General features: G+C 34.8%; 1 protein-coding gene across 1 annotated transcript in view; it reads right to left on the bottom strand.

Moving 5' to 3' along the window:
• Positions 1 to 23,641, bottom strand: part of LOC108241435 (zeta-sarcoglycan) — a 271,208-nt gene that overhangs the window by 71,564 nt on the left and 176,003 nt on the right. Inside the window, exon 3 of the mRNA XM_017425577.3 lies at positions 12,659 to 12,760. Within this exon, the coding sequence (XP_017281066.1) occupies positions 12,659 to 12,760 (102 nt within the window). The remainder of the gene's footprint in view (positions 1 to 12,658; positions 12,761 to 23,641) is intronic.

Genomic DNA, 23,641 nt, shown 5'->3' with positions numbered 1-23,641 from the left:
GAGTCTGATTTTGGTCACAAAGAGTGGCCCTTTAAGAACCACAAGTTTAAGCTTACAGCCACAATTATGATCTTGATTTGGATTTTCCAAGAAACTCTTAAAAGATAAAAATTTCTGAGAAGCAAAGCATAAAACTTTGGCAGATTTATAATTCACTACATAAGCATGCAACCATAACAAAGCTTTTGTAATGTTGACCATCCCAACTTTAAACATTTGGTGATTTACAGCTTCTGCTTTTGCCTTGTGTCTTTGATTGTCTTTAATTCCACTCAGATTTGATGTATTTGTTGAATTTTATCTCACATGTTCATTTTGTGATCAAATGCACAAAAAAATATGTTGAACAGGAGGTAGTCTAAATCATATGGTTAGTGCCTCTCTGCACTAGATTTTGACCTAATCAAAAAAAGGCTGAGTTATCAAAATAAATATAAGTGGAAATTATATGAAATTATAAATAATTTGGCATATAAAGAAAGTTTCTGCTGCCCCAGTTTTAGAAATGATGCCAAATCTGCTCAAAATGCTCCCATGTGTCAAACCAATTTCTATCCATTTATCTGGATTTGAATTTACACAAATAAGCTACTCTTTAAACAGGGCAAAATGATTTGCTAAGGTTACCAGCAGAGCAGATTGATTAATTTAACAGCGTCACACTCAAATAACAGGATGCATAGGTCAAATAAACCAAAGAAAACAAAATGGATAACTACTAAAACCTGTCTGATGTTTAAATTTTCCACACCAAATATCCAAGGATGGGACCAGGACAGTACAGACAAAAGCCACACATTTTGTTAAGTATAAAGCCACACTCCTTTCATCTATCTGTACTTTTTTCCTTTTCTTTATTTTTCCTTGATCTCTATTTTCAGTGTCTTCCCGCAAATTAATTTTGAAATCTTAGCTGTTCAGGCAACTGATGAACCCCTTCTTATTTGCATCCTTGTTTTATCTTGCTTTGATCTGCAGTGCTGAGCTTTCAACCTTACTTTCCTCTGCTCTAGAACTTGTTTTTAACACTTACACTGTGTTCTTCCTCTGCTCTACATCTGTACTAATGCTTTGAGATCTGAGCATAAATTTTCATATCATGACACCAAACAACTAAAAAGCAGAGGAAAGCAATGCCCTGGTGAATACAGCACATTATTTATCACATATGCATAAATATGGTTCATTTTCAAAGTCTGGACCTCCTTCTCTGCAATTTCTTCAAACTGCTGATTGTTAGACTGTATGCTCTATGGAATTTAAATAATCTCTTTCTGGTTTAGTCTTTTCTCTCTTTATGTTAGAAGTGCCCATCAGTTTTGGTTGATGGTTTCAGTGTATTTTCATCATGCTTAATTCTTGGTCCCAGTCCTCCTTGCTGTTCCTCATAGCTATTTTTGCATCATATGACAAACTCAACTCTTCACTTTCAACAATTGCTGTCTTTTTTCCTCTCAATTTTACTTCTAGCACCATATATAAATTACTTTATCGTTTTATATTCAGTGTACTTTTTTGTAACCTATACCTCTTGTTTCCTATAAAATCCCTTGGAACATAGTTTTCAATTTGAGTCTATACAGCAATCTTACAGCAATTTTAGTATTTGTACATGTGTGTGTTGTGACTATGTAATAATGTGCATTTTGCCATATGTTAGGAAATTAGGTGTCCATTTTATTCTTTGACAAGCTTTTCTTAGATGTTGCACTTTAGAACATAAGTTTATACTATAGGACGAAACCTGAGTACCCAAAGAAAATACACACATGCACAAGAACATGCAAACTCCAAGCAGAAATACCCCAGCTAGATTTTGAATCCAGGACACTCCTGCTATTAGGCGACAGTGCTAACTAATGTAATAATTACTGCAATGCCGTGCCACACAAGAGATTATTTTGGAAAAAAAGCTGTTATGTACCACTTTCAATAAAAACAATATTAAAAGACTTCTTTCAGTCCTCTCAAACCATCTGTCATCTCTGTCCAAAATCTGTACAAACCTGTCCTTAAAAGAGAATCGCTCATCCTTGAGATGCTGTCGGACAGCTGAGTCCTGTTCTGAGGAACTGATTCTTTTGTGTTTTGTGAAATGGTTGTTTTTTATTCTCTCATCTAAAGTTCTGTGCATTCTTCTTTGCTCTGGATTGCATTTACTAATATGTTGACCAAGCTCTGGCTTACATATTGTGGGACAAACAATATGTTTGTGCGGAAAAATGTGAGTTATTCTATTGGGTATTGATTGCTGACAATGTAATAATATAACAGAAATAAATTGAGGTACAGCTGGAACAAAGACAGTTTTATTATGCTAGTATTAGTCCAAGTGGTTAATTAAGCATATGTATATTTTGCTACATTACTACATGAATTCTAAAGGTGTAAAATGTTTTTATCTACAAAAGCTGACTTGCAACACAAATAGGTAGGATTAAATTTTAGACACAAATTTGAAAACTACAGAGATTTTGACCAAGCTCAGAGCAACTTCATGCCAACATGGCAGCGCTCAAAACACAAGGTTTTGGGTGGAAATTTACTTTGAGGAATTTTGTATTTCAGGATAATGGACTACAATAGCCATGAGCTAGCATAGGTTCTTCTCTCTCCTTATTAAAAATACAAAAGCAACAGATACATACACTCTCCACTTTTGACTCCCCCCCCCACACACACACACACTCGCACAAATACCAGCACAGTATGTAATTAAGGCTGATCCACATTGTACCACTGATCTGCACATTGGTAATTAAGTCTAATCTTTGTCCATGTGTCTTTTCTGTGCAAGTATGTGTGCCTTTAAGTTCATGCGCGCGTGTGTGTGTGAGTGACTTTTTAATGTCACAAGGCCAGAGCAGTGTAATGCCACTCTGCTGTCCAGTTAATTAATTCAAATGTCCACCTTTAATTAATTTTACAGAGTGGATTGTGACCATTCCCTTGGTGACAACCTGTGAATACATAATACCAGCAGGGGCAACGTGTGTTCTCTGGGTTGTGCAAATGTTCCGAGTGCTTTCAAGGGAATGAAGAAGGTCTGGAAGCACATCTGATATTATACTGCTGTTGTATCTGTCAAACGTGTTCATGTAAGCGACAATGTACTTGTTCAGTACTGATGGGGAGGCAGGACTAAGCTAGTTTGTAGACTTAATTATCATTTTAAATTTAAGCTTGTGCTATGTAGACTGAAATTGTACAGTACAAGCTTAGGTTAGTTTTTTATTTGTAACAAATTATTTTTTTATATTGAAAATAATCAGTAAAGTCCAACTCATTTTGCATACTCTACAGCCTGCTGTTGGTGTAATTTTGTCTGTCCGCATAAGGACCGTCTGTTAAGAGGGTAAAAGAGGCTATTTACCTTAACTGTTATCACTGGCTGAAGAGCGAGCACATAAAATTAACTAGTGGAAGTTAAAAGAGCCTGTCTGGCCCACTGACTTCTGTCAAATTACAAATGAGCTAAAAGATAAACTGAACTGAAAACTAAAAAGAGTAGAAAACTTTGTACAATATCACTTTATTCTGGAGAAAAACACAAAATATCAATAGGTTTGTAACTGTAATTTAAGTCCCTTCATGCTTTCAGACAAAGACATCAGTCTGGAGAAGTGAAGTATTCCTGCTTTTAGTGACATGCAGACAAATGCAGACGTGAGTCCCTGATTTAGGGATGATGTGTCTCTATCATAGTCATGTTTCCTTATCATTTGTCGTAACAACATCCCAGTGGGCATTTTCAGGTTGACAAAACATCTAAATGACATTGAAATTGCCCGTGGATGACAAAGCTAAAATTCGGGTAAATCTGGTCTAAAAAGGAAAGTTTTTTAGATGTCTAGGCAAAAGTTTTGCCAAAAGTTCTAAAAAATAAGGCTTATGATGTAGAATCAGTGCCAAAACAGTTTTATTTTCGGAGTGTTTGCTAATTATCCTATTATCATTTCAGGAATGGTGAAGTTGCTTTGACTAACTTCAGATTGCTTTCAAATTCAAAATGCTGTGTTTCTCATTTGAATGTTGGTTTATGCTTATATAAATCATAGATTTAGGCATATTAGGGAATGCATAAATACATATTTTGATCCAATTATGCAGTCTGAAAATGCAAATAATTTATTTTAAATGCATCATTTATTCTTGAATAAATTAGTGTTTTTGCAACTTTACTTTCATTTTGTAAAATAAACAATTGCCATAGAACATCTGTTGTTAATGTATGCCTAATATGAACAAGTTAGGTAACTTTATCTGTTATCTAAAAACAGTAAGTGGTATTGAGTATTGCAACTTTTTCCAACTTGTCTTTACTTAACTATCATCATTAGGAAATTTATGTCATAGGTAGTTAACATGTCACATTTTCATGACAAATAAAACACTCTACTTACTTTGACAAGCTGATTACACTGAGCAAGTACTTTAATACACTTTAGTAAATGCCTGAATCTGGCTGGGGAATGAAACATCACTGTCTCCAAAGTACATTTACCTTGTACATATAGGCTCCAATTTTTCCCTCTGATTATACCGCTACAATTAGCTGTGGGCAAAAAGATAATTTTGTCTGAACAGTGCTGTCAGCTTATCTGACCGTTATGCCAATTACCAGGCACAAACCATGACTGGAGAGTATTTAAACTTACATATACAGCTCTTCATGCTTTAAAGGAACTGGTTGCAAGCCCTGTTTTTTTTTTTTTTTTTTTTTCAGTGGATTGCAGAAGACACATTATATAAGAGATCATGAGGTTTTCAGAGGGATAGGATGAGCATGGCATCACATAGAGCTAACTTTTTGTAATAAAGTCTAAAATACAAGTACACTCAAGAAGAAAGTCTGCCAACTCTGAATGACCCTCAGTGTGTGTGGTCTACTAAATCAAGCGTTAACTGGAATGCTGGCACACAACTAATGGCCTTGTGTTCAATGGTTACAACTGTCTTCATGCCAGCAGTGCAGCATTTATGGATGTGGAAGGGTGAGCAACCTCAAGCTAGGAGTACCTATAAAGAAGGAAGAAACCAGATGTTGCTCTTCAAAAATATATATATATATTTTAAGTCAGCATATATTTTAATGGACATCACTGTGGGTGGCATAATATTAAGAGATAAAAAGCTCAATTTAATACTGTTACAGGATATGACTTGCTTTTTCACAAGTTGACACAATTTTCCTAGGTCCCAATAAAAAAATGCATTACCAGAAACAAGCAAATGACTTGACTCAAAGTTTATGTTTTTTATTTCTTTAAAACTCAGGCCTCAGTTCTGTCACAAACATTTGGTACTAATGACTCCTTTAGGTAAAATTTTATCACCTGAACTTGACTGAAATTAAGCAACATCTGTCTGTAAAGTTAAACAACCAAACTTTATTCTCTAAACATTAGCCATCACTATCAGGTTGGGTGGTTGATTGGATCAAGAATCCAGGCAACACAAGGAGCTCAAAGAAATTAAATGCTTTTAATAAACAAAAACAAAGTCTGACGTGGCAGTAAACTTACAAAATTCAGGAACTTAAGGTAATCACAGAGAGCCACAAGGACAACTGGACTGCATGTAACCTCAGCAATGCTTCACTGATGAGAAGATGACCAGAGACTGAATATAAAGGCTGGGCTGACAAGGAAGTAGGTACAGGTGAGTGATTACAAACTAGAGACAGGTGTAGATGAGAGTGGCAGGCTGACAAGGAAAATCACTGAGGACATGAACTGAGGGAGAGTGAATGATAGCACAAGGAACACAGAGGGTACAGGGAGCAAAACTACACAAAAACATAAAAACAAACTATAACACAAGATCCACAAAAACAAAAAATGAAACAAAACACCCAGATCCTGACAATCACTGAAGAAGATATTTTCTTCTTAGTTTTGTTGATAGTTTGAGAGACTGATGTTAGAAAAAATGGCTTCTGTTTTTTTTTTTTTTTTTTTTTTTTTTNCAAATTTTAGTTTTGTAATGGCAGAGCTGCTGTTGCTTTACTGTCTTTTTTACTCTTTTGAGGTATGGCAAATACAGCATGATGCAAAGTTAAGGCAGAAATATGAGCTAAAGATTATGAGGCTGAATATTTTTTTTTGTTGAGGACAATGTTGCATGGTTAAACCCAATCTTGCATATTTTGCCTTGAAAGGTTTTAGTTGCCTGTCATAGGCAGAAGCCCTGTTTGACACAAGGAATTATGAAGAGTATACTGATGGAGTTTGAGTCAATCGATATCTCTTTTAATGACAGTCTTACAAAAAGTCTTTGATTTAACATTATGTGGCATTATGTGCCCTTTTTCCCTAGTCAAGTTGTATGATGAGGGGATTTGTTGTGGCTTTTAGATGATGTGACCTCTGAGACAGCAGCTTGAGAGAGGGATGGGATGATCTTTAAGAACAAAGAATTAATATTCTTATTCATTTTGTCTTGTTTCCTATCGCTTCTCCAGGGCCAATGTGAGTTTCATTCTCTTGACATTCTGAAAAATGCTGTTAAATGTTAATAAAGACTATTTTTACATGGGTCATGACCACTACTTGCATACATGTATAAGCCAGACTCTTGTCCACCAGACCCACAAGAATTTAGAAATTTACCTTTAAATATGCAGCAATGTCAAAAACATGCAAAGACATAAAATCCTTTTCAGACACAAAATGCCTGTGACATGAAATTTACACAAATATTTGATGTTCCAAAATCCATTGTGTTAAATGAAACAATTTAAATTACAATTAATACCACTCAAAGAGTTAACAAGATGAACTTAATCAAAAACAAAAATGTGGCTTTATTTTTTATGACATGAAAAAAAAATAGAAAAGCGACAAAAGTAAACCAGGGGATGACTATTAACAAATGATTCACATTTTTACTGCTCGACAGTAACTTCTGAAAACCTTTCACAGTTAAACTTTTCTTCTTCCTAAATTTCATTTTCAATTTACCTTCAGTGGCTGCATTGACTTCTTATTTAATCTGACAAGCCCTCTGCACGGGTCTGCACAGAATTTTTATCACCTAACAATTGTCACAGCCTGATGGCTGAGAAATCCTCTCGTGGAGTGTATCACTTGCTAAAGGCAGCCTGCTGTTTAAATCAAATACACTTTAGATTTGTTGGACTTGGAGACATAGTGCATGGAGCTTTCTTGATGGTAGACTGGCACATTACCCTTTTTGAGCAGTAGAATATGAATATAATGAAATACTAAAAGAGACAGTGCCTGCAAAGTTTATGCTAAAAAAAAGTCAAATATAAAACTCTTGAATTCTGAAAGTTTTGTCACATTCAAGCTAAATGAACACTAAGACCAATGGCTTGAGATATTCCACAGTCGGGATATCTTGTCAAACCATGCCAGTATACAGTATGATGGTTTACCACTCGCACTGATAAACTGACTAAAACAAATATAATAGCATCTGGATCATTCACCCTTACGATTATACACTTGGTAATTTAAATCCAATGAGCTTGACACATTAGTCACAGATTTCTTTAGCTGTTGAATGTTTAATGGAAAATGTTTCTAAATTCTAAGATCTTTTGGAAGAATTATTGCCTTGACATGGCAGCATGACACAAATGGTATGAATACTGAACAGAAGTCATACTACTCTGTCCTTTATGGATAAACAAATGAAAAAGATCACTTAAAAAATATCATATTCCACAATGAAACCAGCCAACCCTATGTAAGTTGGTTGACATAAAGCTAAAACCACTATGACCACATTTATTTCTTTTTAAAAAAACTAAAACCAATACAATAAGGGCTCAGCCTGAGCAACATTAGTGAAACTAAACTAGTCAGATTACACCACTCAGCATGAATTACAGTGGAGCTTGAATGCTGATTGTTCTTCAACAATTTTCTATGAATGTGATTATTAAGAACTACAGTAAAGCATCATCAGACATTTATGCTAAAAAGAATGTATTACCCTGTATCTGAAATAGATACAGGGTAATAAATAAAGAGACAAAATATTATAGAACATGGTCATTTAGTTATCATTTCATGGTAAATTCTTCCTTATTTCATTTCTGTGGAAGTAAGCACATTTTTGTAATGACATTGCTGCAGGAATAACTAACCAAAGCTTACAAATAAGTCCTGCAGATTGTTTTGTAGGCATTTTGATATTTTCTTGAAAAGGAGGCATATCAACACTGGAATGTTGATAGACCTTTTTCACACAACTAAGTTATGTGCTCAGAGTAAATGTTTTGCTGGATGATTCCCTTTAATGTAATACACTCTTCTTACACAAATGTTCAAACAACTGACTTTAGCATTTGTGGTTAAATATCAGAATTTATCATTTATGAGTGACTGAGAACCAACCTCATTTGCTCCATCAGAGGCAGCAAAATAGGCCAAAATAGTGATACTACTGCCATCTTTTCTCATATATGAGGTATAGTGTTTAGCTGGAATTCAGTTATTGGTTGCCTAATTATATGCCTCTCATTTAAACCCAAAGATGTGTTTTAGTTTCATCTGTCTACAGAACATTATTTCCAAATGTTCATGCACACAATTGTTGTTCAATGGTCTTTAAATGCTGAAAATGTAGACATGTAAAACAAAGATTTCAACTGCTTAGAAGTTGTTATGGGTTTATTTGTAACTAATTTGTTTTGTAAATACCCCTCAGATTACATTTTTTTTTGTCCTATTGGTTTAGAGTGGCTTATTTATTCCTCAACCAAAGTTAAAGTCTGTTATACAGTGCTAAAAAATATGAGGTAGGGTAAACTTCAGTGGCACCACTTTACATTTACCAGAGCATAATTGTTACTCAGCAATAGTCCTTGAATAATAACCTGTGAAAAACAGCCTTCATCTGCTCAGTTGCAATCAACCTGGATTGTTTACAGTCTGGTAAAGTCAAAATCAATAAGGTTTGCAAAGATGAGAACAGCCTAATGTACCGTTAGAACTCTGCTATTCAATTACAGCTACAGAGCTGTAGACATTTCAGCTAGCTCAGGTCTCCTGAGAAGTACTGAGAAAAAATGAGGAAGAGTGAGGGACTAATAAATCTGAAACTGACAAATAGCAAAGATAATATTATGGCATCTGCCTTCTTTATCCAGTCCTTCTATTTTCAGTATTTTTGATGGTGTAGAGCACAAGATGAATGAGCAAAATTCTTAAGAATTTCTTTTAATTAGCTGGCTCCAACCCTTAAATTATGCCTTTTTTATGCCTTATTTGTGCTTTTTATACTTACATCTACAGTTGCTATATTTTTTTTTACTGTGCATACATTTTATTTATTTATGTGCCTCATCATAAAGTAAAGCTCTTATCTGGGCAGTTTTGCTACAGATAACTTGGCCTGTTATCAGGAAGCCACTACCTCTACACGGCCAAGACAGCAAGAAGGCAAACGTGAGAAAGAAATGTCATAAATGGGCTACAGGAAGAAGGAGAAGAGGTTTAATGAAAGAGAGAGCGAGAGAAAAAAAAAGTTACATCAAAAGAAAAGTCAAATCAAAATGACAGAGAGACAGCAAGAGAGCAGAATAATTGAAGTTGTCTTTTGGCCTCCTGTGGTGGTGAAAGGTTGTCATTGGGTCCCTGTGGGGACAATTATAAGGCTTAGTGGCAACAGTCAGTGTTTATGTGTGTACGCGGATGCATGCAATTATGTGTGTCACTAAAGAAAGACCTATCTGGGGGTGGAAGTCAGAGGACAAGAAGAGGAAAAATTAAAACATTTATACATAAAAGTGTCTGGAAAAAACGTCAAGATTTATAATCACAACCATTTTAAAAAGTCATAACTGTCTGCAAGCATCAGCAAATTGCCTTCTCCTAAAAGTACATACAGTAAATTGAGGATTTCTCTGTAATATTTTCCAAGTAATCTGGATTGCCTTGCAATGTATTGATATAGATATTCCAAGAAAAACATTAGAATCAATCACAATGATATATATATATATATATATATATATATATATATATATATATATATATATATCCCATAGTCTACATTTACTGTCAGAAATCATCTTACTGGCTGTGTATTGTATCTGTCAAGCAGATGCTGGAAGCTATTGTGGCTTCTTAGCAGGTATTATTTAAAGTAAAAACAGAAATGTTCAAAGGCTGTTCCAAACATCAGAACTGTCTGGTAATTTTATGGATTATGGTCTGGCTAATAATGCATTATTTTCTGCTTCGAATGGCAGGATCTCTAGGTTTGTTTGCTGTTATTATAACTTTTAAGTGCACACTCACACACAATTTGCCAAAAAGAATTAGAACTTACTTTAAATAAGCAAAATATTGACATAACAAAACACTGCCACTAGTCTTTTTGAGGCTTTTTTATTTCAGTTAGCTGTTTGATGCAATGATTTAGTTTCAATCTTTTTGGTTGTCTGTTTGTCTCTCTCTCATCCCTTTAATTCCCCCCTCTCCATCTTTTCCTACTCTTTTATCACCTGTCCCCTTTATCCTTGCAATTATTTTTCTCTTCCTAATACCTCATCTCTCGCAACCCACCTAGCCAATCTAATTTCTCACTGAGCTGCTGTTGTTGTTAGTATGGGGCTTAGAAGCAGCATTCCCTATATAGCACTCATTGGGAGCCACAATGTTCTATTTACCTTTTCAACAGTGATGTGCTTGGGGGATGGCCTCGATTATGCAAAAGGTGCATCTGTATAAGTATGTAATTTTATATGACTAGGGCATTCTAGAGATGTGGTGGATTCTCACTTCTGTTCTTTTGCACATTTTAAATACCAGCATTCTTGTTTTAAATAAAAGAAGAACATTTTTTTGTATCAATTAGATGTGCTTTTGTCATCAAGTACACACTAACATACCAGTTTGGCTTCTTCGTTGGCATCTTTATTTGTGCCCTCCACCCTTCACTTGCACTTTGGTTGGATGTCTCTGTGCAGTTGGTGGCTAGCCAGCAAAATTAAGACACTGCTTGTAGGTTTAATTCTATTAGCTCATAATATGAGCATGATGAGTATGCATCTATTATACCCTGTTTACACAAAAGACGTGCAGATACACAGCTTTTAAATAAGGGTGCACCCACTAATTTCAGGTGATTAAATCATCTCCTAATCTTGTAATCAACAGTACAGTTTTCCTCTGGGATGATGTATTATTTCACTGTCATCTCAGAAGCAATAAACTACAATAAAGGAATCCATCTTTAATCGTTTGGCTTGAATGTCCAGTTATTCCTTTGGGTGATAGTTTGAGTCCAAACTGCAGACTCTCAGCTAACAAACTGGTTGGAATTTAAACAGGTTTGGAAAACAATGGGCATAAAACATCATTTAAAATTTTAAATCAACACTTCAATGATCTTGTGCATTTTTATTATTATTTTTTTAAACAATAGGTATAGATATAAAATGTGCAGAATTAAATCTGAGTAATTAAAAAAATGGTTCTCCTTAAAAACATTCCATTTGGTAAAAACTTGATAAATTTGTAAGCCTTCAGAAACACTTTTTAAAACTTGGTTTTCGACCATTTTAATCTGATTTATTACAATGATTACAGAACTTTAGAACTTGAAACTTGAAAATATTGGGTCAAAAGCTTAAAAAACCAGTAGAGAATAACTAACTATGCAAAACTGAAAAATAAAGGACTGATTAATCCTACACTTGAAAAGTCAAGATGACCTGCTTCTACAATATTTCTATTTTGTAAATGTAATCTTGATGGCTTTTAATGTTCTCATGCCATGGACTCACAATAACACTGGTGCAAATTTAGTTGGAAACCTTTTCATCATGACAGACTTTACAACTCATCTCTACCATCTATGAGAGAAAAATATAAAAAGATATGCTTTTAAGAGAACTGAAAAGAGAATTTGTTCCTTGCAGGTCTATTCATATCCGTGTTTGTCAAAACACAGACATATACATAGGCAACCATCACTACTTCTTTAGCACCTTTTACTTTATGCCATTTATTCTTGCTATGTGTTATTCTATCCTATCAACAACACTACAGCATACTATAAATGCAGTGTTTAATGGTACTGCTTTTGAGCAACTTTAACAAAAGATAAATCATTTGTCCAAACTATCATATCTGTGCAAACAGTGTTACAGCTTAATATATTACAAAACAGTGAGTGGTAGAACCACATACTAAAGTGATAAACAATAACTGGTTCAAAGGTAGAACAAATGCAGAAAACCTTAGTAATATTCGGAAAAAAGAACATCTAGAAGTGTTTAAAGTTTTTTTTGTTTGTTTTTGTTTTTCCCATTAATGCACTTTAAAGATGATTTAATTAGCCAGAGGAGGTGTTTATCCATCTTGCTATTAAACTCTTGCTGTGACACTCAACTCTCACTTATTCTAATCTTTAATTTAATTGACACAAATACAGTTGTATTTTGGGGAGTTTAACACTAGAAATGTTTTATGATATATAACTCACACGCACAAAATATAAAGGTAGACAATTAGACAATTTATGAGTTAGGTTATACCAAAGTGTTGCACAAACTCATCAAATTGCCAAATCACAGGCACAGAAGCTCAAGATAAACCATGCATCTGAAATGGTAAAAACAGATAAATAAAGGCTGAAACACATTTCAACATATATATAAAAAAACCTGTATTCTCACCCTTCGTGACTGGATCTCTTTGACGTATAAAGGCAGTAAGAACTCAGACACTCCCTCCAGTCTGACTCCTTCCTTGGTGACTCGCAGGTTCCCCATGCCATCCTGAAAAGCAAAGGCAGACAACAATGACAAGATGAGAGGGAGGAAAAATGTATATGTCACTATTCTGTGTCTATTCTGGTTTATTTTCTCTGCTTGTCTACATTTACTTGAGATTTCTATTAGCCCCCCTGAAGCCCTAGTACCTGAAGAGAAAAAGAAAAGCCCTTGTAATTTTGGGTCTATTTGACCCAAAGGTCACCACAGGGTTAGTCAAACTAACATGGGTGCAACAAGTGTTTCCAAGCACCCAGATACTTCAGTTATGGTCTACATAGTAACACATAAGACAAAAGAAACATGTGCAGCAGCCGAGATATACAGTAGCAGAATGCAAGTCAAGTCAAGTCAAATTTATTTATATAACACTTTTCAGCAACAAGACGGTTCAAAGTGCTTTACAACATGTGAACACAAAAATACAGTCATAAAACACACACAACAATATCAAAAATATGAGCTAGGATAATCCAAATTAAATCATGAAACTAAACATATCTAAAACTTGAGACACTAAATAAAAAATATATGAGCTAAGATAATATAAATCTAATCATGAAAACACAAACAACAATATAAAGTTAAAACTAAACTAAAGGTACCAGAAGGCTAACTAAGAGTACTGAAGGCCAGCTAAGAGTTAAAAACATTTTAATAATAGGCCAACATAATAAGAGTTAATCTAATGCAGTTAGCCTTCCTTTAAAAATACTTTTAAAATTATGAAGGAAATCAAAGAACTTCTATGGATTTTGTCATCATCAATAAAACAAACAGAATTTAATCGTACAGCGTTCTTCAGAACAAACTTTTTAGATTTTTGTGTTTTCTTGTGGTTTTATATTAATTAAATTTTTTTAATGCTTTACATTTCTTTAGTTTGTTTCCTTTTTTCTTTCCGTTTTCATTTTTACATCTGGGTTTTGTGTCCTGTTCTGCACTCGCACCTGGTCTCAAATGGCTAATCATCACACCTGTTCTTTGATTTTTGTTTACTCCTTCAGCGTTCATCTCAGAATTCCAGCTATTTCTTGCCAAATCTCTGTTTTTGTCATCGTAGGTAGCTTTGTGGTTTCCCTCATGTCAGGTTTTGTTTCCATATATCATCCCACTGTGCCTGTGCTTTATTTTTTGGGGAGATCCTGTCTTGGCAAACTCTCTTTTGTTAGCTTCTTTCCTGGAAAATAAAACATTTCTATTTGTCACCCTGACTGCTCCATCTGCTGTGGGTCTTCCTTTCTATAGATTATTACCCAAACTGAATATAGCAGAAAACGATTTATAGAATGCCAGCAGTACTGCAACAAAACATTAGGAAGCATAAAATAATCAAAATAGCTGCTTTATTAGTTGGTAGTTTTGTGATGAAGGGGAGGGCAGCTGCAAAACTGTTTAAACATGCTTTTTAATCTTCAAAAATAACACCATTCTTTGTTTACTTCAAAACAAAATTGAAAAAATGTTTTTGACATAAAAGAAAGGAACAACTTTAACCAAAAAAGTCTCAGTTGGTAAACTTGACTGATGATGAATGAATCCAGATATCTGACAAACATTAACATTCATTAACATCAATACTCTTTGAATGACTCAGGAATACTGCAGCAGTGAGGCATAGCTATTCCCTGCTGTGAGGCTGTAGTGAAACACATGTCATCACAGCTTTGCTCAGTGTGACGGAGCTAAAGTGAGGCAATCCAAGATGATAAAATACTCTGAAACTTTGTGTGAGACCTACAAATTAAAGCCAATTAAACCTAATAAATTAGAATGAAGAGAAACACAGTTACAGCCTTGTATATTTAGAATCTGTCCAACAAATATTATTTGACTTGAGAAATATACAGTATAGAGAAATTTTCTATTAGTTCTGAGTAGTATAAAGTTGAGAAAGCATACCATTTATTCAGTTTATGAACTTTATATCATAGCAACATCTGTGATCAACTGGTTGGCTCTGTGCGATAAATATTGGCTTTGTTCCAGTTTGTGATCACCACTACAGCATTTAACAGATTCCACACAAGTGAATGCACAAGAGATTTTTTGGATCAGACTTACACAGTAAGATTAAATTCCTTTAAAACAGCCATGCAAGGCATTATGATAGCCGGGGTTTTTACAGAAAAAGAAGCAGCTATTGTACCGTGTCACATCGGTGCTTCGGGAAGTGACAGAGGAGGGAGCATGGAAGTGTAACAGCTGTTCTGATAGTGAGCTTTTATTCAAGTTCAGTGAGGTTCCTGGAGACTGTATAATAAGCATCATGTAGCATAACTGATTAAAACAGACATATTTCTGTTATCAGCCAGTAAGAAATGAGCCACAGTAATTAAGCTAAATGAGTTGGCTAGCTTTAAAGCACAAAAAAGGTATAATAGGTAGAATGGTATAACAGTTTTATGCCACAAATCTAACAAAAGAATGGACTAAATATGAAATGGGAAAATGAAAGACAGCCTTATGGCTTAGAAAGAATATTTTAAGCATTATGTAATTATGAAATCTTTCTTACCAATGAATTTTTTTTTTCCTTTTAGTTAAAAAAACACTCCTGAATACAAGGACGCGTGATTAAACTAATACTGTTTCCTATAGGGCAAAGGTTTTCAGGCTTCAAGTTTCCAAAAAATTGGGCATGCTTCATTTTGTCACCAGTAAAATCACAGTATACGGAATTTACACCATGCATTCAGATGCTCATTTAAAACAAATTAGCCATGTTTCCTTTGTTCCCAGGTTTCTTTCTATAATTGCAAATATCAAAAAAACTGTCCATGAAAGTTGAACTTAAATTTTAAATAGTTGTTACATACAACAAACCAACAGAGCATTGTAAAGATAAATAAGAGGTAAGGGGTAAGGGCGACCTCTTTTGCTTTCACAATGTGAAAGCAAAAGAGGTCGTGGGAAAGAATTGATCATTCAAAATGTTAACAAAAGGGAAGTGGCTGATAGCATTCATTGACATTTTGTATTTCGAACAGGTCTAGCAAAGATTCTTTGAGCAGATGCATTTAAAACCCCTAGAAAGTCTTGATCTTAATATTACAAAGGTGATGTAAAATCAAATAAAGTAAGAACCACTGAAAAACACCCCAATAAATAGGTCTGGTTACTTGCATTAGTTGTTACTTATGTATAAATACTGGTGCAACTTTAAAAGGCACTGATTAGTCCCTAAGATTATTTTTTTATGTCTAGCAATTATCACACATTTCCAAATTTATCATTTTGTATCATCTGCAGCATGGAACTTTGGTTGATATCTAATAAATTTTACTTATTTCTGCGACCTGTGTAATTCCTTGTACTTACCAGTTCGTTCTAAATTTCACTGTTACACATAAAAATGAAAGGTCAGGGCCCCTTCACATCACTTCAAAACACCCAGAATAGTCTTTTAGTGTCATTTGTAGCTTGAAAAACAGTTCCTCATGATTTACCACAGAGCACATAAAACTAAAGACCTCTATTGTTGCTGTGTTGTGACTATGGCTGTCAGAATTAAGGTTTGCTTGTGCTGCCAACAGTGAGATTGTATCTATTCAGTGAATCCTGGGTTTGCCTTGAGGCATCTGCCAAGTTGGCTGTACCAATTTTCATTTTCTAAATCCAGGCTCCCAGCATGCCTCCTCATGAAGAGTCCAAACCACCATAACTAGCTGGTCAATTTCATGGTCTTCATGGTCTTGGAGTCCTAAAGTTTGAACTCGGTGTTGGAGAATAACTCTAGACACCATGGAAAGTAAACTTTTTTCAGTTTAGTTTGTATTTACAAGAGTTTTCATTCTGTTACTATCCAAACGTCAGTTATATTTGTCAGAATTGTGGCTTAAACAGGGAAAGTTGTAGCTTTACTTGAAGAATAATCCTCATTTTAACCCCTAATGTACAATATAGTATCTGTATCATTGCTAAATTTTCACCCAACAGGCAGCTTCATGGTCCATTTTCTCATTAATAAACCCCAGGTACACTTACTGCACTTCACCCTCTCCACCTGAAGGTAAAAGTTCTTTTGATTTATTTTATTTTTTTCCGGCAGAGGATGGTGGTCTCGGGATTGGATGTGCTTAACGGCTGCATTGGTGCCAGAAGATCATCTGGTAAAATTAAAGCCATGACCTCTCACTTCCAATACAGATTATTCTCTTCAGCTACAACTTAGATTTATAAAATCCATAAAATCCAAACAAAGCCAATGTCAAATAAAATATTTATGAGATAATGAATTGTGAAAAATTGCATAACAAAATTGGAATCAGGGCTTTAGCAGACCCAATCAGAGTGGCAAACCTGATAGTCTAATATGTGTATTTTACATCAAAACAAACAGAGCCCCATAAATATGTATCTCCCCACAGTATTCCACACATACACTCACAGTTGAAAAGCAAAAAGAGTGTCAGATCGATGGAGGCTTTTTTGGTGTTGTTACATCTACAGCCATTACTCTGACTACGCAGTGGAGCAAAGAGCTTATTCAATAAGCAATTACACATCAGGCCTAGCAAGGGAATCACAAATTAACCCACTCACTGTAACATGCACGTACACACATTTATAAAAACACTGTGATGCAGTAAATAGACAAACTGGGGAGAAGTCCACGAATACCTGAGGCTCAGTTTTTTAACAACACTATACTCACTCCACAGTTTGCAATGCCTCTCTAAGTTTTTTTTTTCATCACTCACACCTTTTGTCTTTCAATCTAAAAACACGAAGGCAATGATGTTAGAATTAATCAGGTGGTTTTATTCCACCTTGCTGCTCCACAGGCCAAATCTCATTCTGCTTGAACAGGACGGCACTTCCTCTTTCTCCGTCTCTTGCACAGTGCTCATTGTTTTGTTTCATTTTCAATCTAGTGCGCATTATTGGCATGAACGGTACATTAACCATAATCCCAAAGCCAAGAAGACGACAGGAATTCATTAACAAACAAGAAAAAGAAAATGTAGCCTTAATTTATTTGTCTTTATTTTAATTCACTCCCCCTCTAAATGTGTTTTTTAGGGATTTATTTCTCCATCAATTCAACTCTTCATCAATGTGATTTCAGTTTTGGATTGAGAACAGATGTTTAAATGAACTTAATAGCATGCTCTTCTCAAATTAAAGTTGCTCTTTAATATGAGTAGAGGTATAGTTTAGAATTTTTGACAGAGATGTTTATAAACTTTTCCAATTTGTCCTAGCTAAATGTTAAAAAAGTTTCAAACTTTAGTTCTGCCAGTTCAATCTCAGAAAGACATCAGATATAGCAGCATAAAAGTGAAGTTTATCATCAATCTGCAGATGTCATTTGTTTTCTTTTAGAGACAAAATACAGAAAAAAATCACCCTTTTGAAAAAGGTGATGAAAATGGAGCGTTGCAAAATTTATCAGAAAAAATTGCAATGTTTGCTGCATGTGATGTAAAAGCTTTTGTCCATCTACAGGGGCTCCAGGATTTTTATTTATATGTATATATCTATATGTTTTGATTCCTTGATAGTGTTTTTTATTTTCCTTTTGTGCTTCTTGACATTTTATAATAATACATTTTTCACATTGAATTAATGAGAGTGTATCTCCATTTGTATCCAAGTTGTTCTTGTGTCAGCAGATGTAGGATCTAAAAATACTCTTCCAGCACATATTGCAGCAAATAGTAATGTTGTGGTGAGCTCGCAATTTTGGACACATTCATTCTATATGGTATCTTGTCATAACTTTTCTGCCTATTTTAAAACCTTGGTGGGGCTATTTTCCAGAGAACATCATGCATTTTTCTGCTTTGTTTGTAAATCCACACACTTATGCATTAGGAACAATTTAAAAGGCCCATATAGTTTAAAAAAAAAAAGTTATTATTTGGCTCTAGACTGTGCTTTTATTATTGTCATCAAATTTGAAATTTTCAGTTCTATTTTTTATTTGACAGTTTGGTCTTCTGCTTTTTTTTGTTGTTTTTTTGAGCATCAAAATCACCTTTACCCCATCAGCTGTCATTCAGTCCAAATGTTGCAAAATAAAGTTTGCTCTGATTGAGAAAGAGATTCTGGTACATATTGAAACACAACATACCCTCGTTTGACTTGTTCACTACTACTTGTTTACATTCTTCTTTAATCAGATTAACTTAGATTGTCTTTACACATTCATTACTAATAAGCTGCTTGCCAAATACAGTGGAATTAACACGTGTGTCCATTTCCAGGAGCCATTTTATCATGCCATATTTTTTGAGCTGTAGAAAAACTTTTAATTTTATGTTCTAATGCAAATTTACCAAGATGAAATCTCTCTTTGAAAGCAATAGGGAAACATTTTTTATTGAATTTTCTTCAGAATAAATTGTTTTTACAAGGAAAAATGAATTACAAGTGCCGTTAAAGCAGTACATCACAAAATAAATCATCAGGCAAAGTTTATTTAGCAAAAAGCTGACAGTAACAGTCTAGAATGAGTGTACCTCTGGGATCACTCCCAAGACACTGGTTATTTTGCATTTTTAAAAGTCTTTTGAATCAAAAGGTGCCTTTTATGCAAATCTTACTTGTAATTACTTCACAAATGTTTCCCCTCCCCAGGCCCTCTTTATCATATATTACATTTAAATATTTTCAAACAAGCTTTTCATAACATCAAGCTTGTAAAACTAAACGCACACACATGCCCACATACACAACCTTCTGCACACTTGCCTTCATCTTATCATGTGCCCTCTGGTTTTTACAGCACAGCCTTAGAAGTCAAACCTACAGATTTAAACAAAGGCACCAACTTTTTTTTTATTTTGGAAAATATTTTGTTTCTCATTTGAGATTTCTCAGATCAAGCTGAAAAGTGCAGAGTTTCAAGCTTTCAAACAGTAGTGAGATGTTCTGTTTTTTCAAGCTTTACGCACATGAAAATCACACTCCCTTCCCTCCCTATGGAGAGTTATTAGGGTCTTTGTTAGCCTGGTTCACATGCATGAGGATGTGGACTGGTGTGAAGCTATCTATCTGTGTTGTTTGCAATGGAAAGTTGAAACCTAGACCCCCTCCTTGGTTTAATGTTGATTTTTTTGTTTGTTTGTTTAACAGAGATGGCATATTTAGGACAGATAAGATAGTTTGAGAGAGGTGTAAAAAATACATATTTCTTGAGCAAAAATGACCAATATTAAACAGAGGATGAGGTCTGAAGCTCCAGTTTTCCAGTACATACAATGCAGTTTTGAATCTAATTCACAGACAGTTTCACACCAATTCACTTCTTCATACTTGTGACCAAAATCTCTCACATGTTAACCAGGCCAGCAAAGGATCTAACAACTCTGAGGAAGAATAGGTGGAAGAGGGATTTGCTTGTGAGTTTTTCCTTGCAAAAACCCAACAATTCAGTTCAGTTTAAAGCTTGAAACTCTGCATGTTGAACTGAGAAAACTCATTAGACGAGAAGCAAAAAAAAATATTAAGGAAGTTCAGTTTTCATTTGAACCTTGTAGGGTTACCATGCTCTGGATGACAGAGAACATTAACAGCATATAACCTTAAACATTGTTGTTTTAATTCTCCTAAATACAACTCATTACTGTCAACTACTGCCTTCTCAAATAGCAGAAGGTATTGCACAACCTAAATATCCATACATTACATTTATTACTTCCTCAAATGTGACAGAAATAGAACTTTCCTCATCAAAATAACGCCGTTCTCCAGCCTCTTTTAAACAGGATTATTTTTATCTTGATGTTAAACCAAGAGTTTTATTTTTTTAAATTTGTTTTCACTGCAAATATTTTTTCAACTTGTTCCACCTAAATAACAATATTAATCTGTTTAGTTTTCCTCGTTTACTGATCTGATAATGTCCCATTCATAGCTGCTTTTTTGACACTTTACAAGAGTTCATTATCATTATATCAATATTTTTAGTAAGCCAGGTTTAATTTTAGCACAGCAAAGTCGCCTGATGGCAGTATTCAAATGAGACAAATCTTCACACCAGCTTCATAAAGGGATGCACCTGTGTATGTGTGTGAGTTTGGTGAGTGGAAGGTCAACAGAGTTGGTGAGTTTGCGGACGTCCTCTTCAATGTTGTAGATGCACAGATAATGATGGATTCCCTCATCATGGCGAGGTTAACTGGCAAACTGTCCCATTAGGTGAAAAAGTGCCATATGCAAGGTTACACACACAGAACAGCCTCACCACTCAAATACAAAGCACAGACATGTTTATCACCGTGACTTTTAGGTGTCCACACGTGCCCATTTGTGTAGATGTAGAAACACAATGGACCAGTGTGTCCCAGTGGTGATGGATAGGCCAGTAAAGTACTTTGCAGGCCCTCAAACATTTGAGACAGTAGTAATTTTTCACACAACCTTTTATGTCATCCCTAGCAAATTTCAGAGAGAAACAAAGTAAAAAAGAAGAGGTACTGTCCTTGTTAAAGAAAAAAAACATAGCTAGGAAAATGACTGAAAGAATGTAGTGGTTAGGAAATCCCAAAAGCACCGATCATTGATAGAAACTAAAGGAAGTGCCTGGTTGCATAAAGCATATCTATTGAAGGTTGAAATTTCAGAGAAGTTCAAACAAAAAGAAGTCAAATATTCAGAAGAGTGCATTTTAGAAGATCAAGCACTCTTTGCATCAGAACCATAAAAAGGCAACAAATATTAAAAAATAGGTCAACAAACATTTACAGCTTATCGAGGTTGTAGCAGGAGGTGGTGTGTGTGTGTGTGTGTGTGTGTGTGGGGGGGATGTCAGAGGGCATTGAAAAGTGTCCGTGTGTCTAAGCACACATGTCCATGAAATTCAAAAGCACTTGTTTCCAGTTTAACACATGCCTTTTCTTGTTATTTATTCATTTGTTTTTTTGTTTTTTTTGCTAGAAATGTGACTAAACTAAAACCAAATAATTTTTGGTCTGTTGTGCACATTTGATAAGATGCAGTACATCATTTTGTACAGAATATTCAAATTGTAATTATTTTTCATTGATCTTCTTAAATGAACACTTGCTGATTCCACAAAAAAAAAAAAAAAAAATTGACGCGTCATCTCTCCTAGCAGGACAAACATTAACCTCTTATGTACTTGGCCGGGTTGACCACAGCTGTTCAGGATCAGAAAGCCTTTGCTTGCACCCAAATGAATAACTAACTTGTCTCTCGTGTACAAGCCGACACCTTCCCAGAGTCCTTCTGACTGACAAATGACAGCAAAGAGTTTCCTGCTGCTTTGCTCTCTCCCCACAAACCACTCACCCACACAAATTGCACACAAAGTCACAAAGGAACAAGTTGACAACTGCAGTTAACATCACCTTGCTTTCATCAACAGCTGTGTCCCTCCTCACTTCTGTAGTGTGGGAGACAGCCGGAGTGACAAATAACAGCAAAGGTCTGAAGCCTCTTCAGACTGGTGTTTGTCTGCTTGCTTCACTGCTGTCAACTCACACGTTCTAAATAAATCTAAAATGTAAGGTCTCTGGGGTGAGAAGAGAACTAATTCTCAAAGGTCTGGTGCTTTGGAAAAGGATATCCAAATATAGCTGGAAAGGTAGCTCAAAAACATTTGACTTTTTGGAAATAACATTCAACTCTTATATCTTAAAAATGTTAAGGCCACACATACTTTTTTTTCTTATCTTTAACAGCAAAATTTTTGAAGATGAAAGAAAAAAAATAACTGTATTCCTTATTTAATTACTAATGACATTGGATCTTATTTTAATAAAAGTCAAACTGACATAAAACCTATGCAACATTTTAACTTTTTAAATTAAATTTTATGAGTAATTATTATCAGTTTAAGCTAGAAAAATCAGTGTCATTGACCTCCTGAAAAGCTACTTGTGGTTGAGAAAGATTTGCAATATGTTTCAAAAATTGTCTTACATGGAGAATAAAGTTTGCCCACAAAATTTGTTGGATCACAGAAGACTTGAAAAAGCATTACAGAGATGCTGGAAAAACAAAAGGATCAGAGCAGAACCACAATGTTGTCATGAAGGAGGTGGGACGGAATCTAAGACTCGCACCTGCATTAATTTGTTTTTCATGATTAAAAACTTTAAATTAATGACTTGTTTTTTATATAAAAAAAAACAAAAACAATCAATGATGAACCCACTGTTCTCTAAATACACAAAAATATTGAGACACTGTGGCATGTCTCAAATTTCCAAATACTGGGATTTTTGGCAAAATTGCTGGAACTAATGACAAAAACTCTGATAAAAATGTGCAGCACTGTCCTTAAAGGAGAAACAAAACAAAATCTTAGTACAAAAAGAAAAAAAAATCACTTTTCATCCCATTGAATTAAATGTTTCTGCCTCCTTTCAGTAGGTTTTGTAATAAAAAAGAAAGGGAAAACAAAACTATAAATAATCAGGAAAAATGGTGATTCAACATTTGACTGTTATAAGAGGTACCATTGTAGACTGAATGATATCACAATGAAAAGAGAACAGCTTGTTAACCAAACATTCCCCAAAATTTCTACATGGTTCACATGAGTATTAAATATTGACTGACTCATTTATTGTTTGCTTTCATTCAGATTGTCGCTGCTGTGGAAAGTAACTGCAGTCTCCGGCAGATGAGTATTTATTTTACTGAAATTAGAAGCAAAGTCTAAGTGGTGCAGCAATGTCTGATATCAGACTTGAGTTTCAAGGGTACATATTGTGACAGGAACAGACATACCCCCCACCCCCACCACCACACACACACACAGACACACACACAGTCTAACAAGCAGTTCAGCCCACACTTGCATGCATTAGCTAAATAGTCTCAACAGGAACTATTTAAAAGGTGACAAGTGAGAGTGTTAATATTGATTTACTGATATTGAGAATGGCTGCAGTCATTTATTTGCCCTCT

This window comes from Kryptolebias marmoratus, linkage group LG3 (assembly GCF_001649575.2).
Source record: "Kryptolebias marmoratus isolate JLee-2015 linkage group LG3, ASM164957v2, whole genome shotgun sequence".
NCBI classification, from domain to species: Eukaryota; Metazoa; Chordata; class Actinopteri; order Cyprinodontiformes; family Rivulidae; genus Kryptolebias; species Kryptolebias marmoratus.
This window is presented reverse-complemented; position numbering and strand designations above follow the sequence as displayed.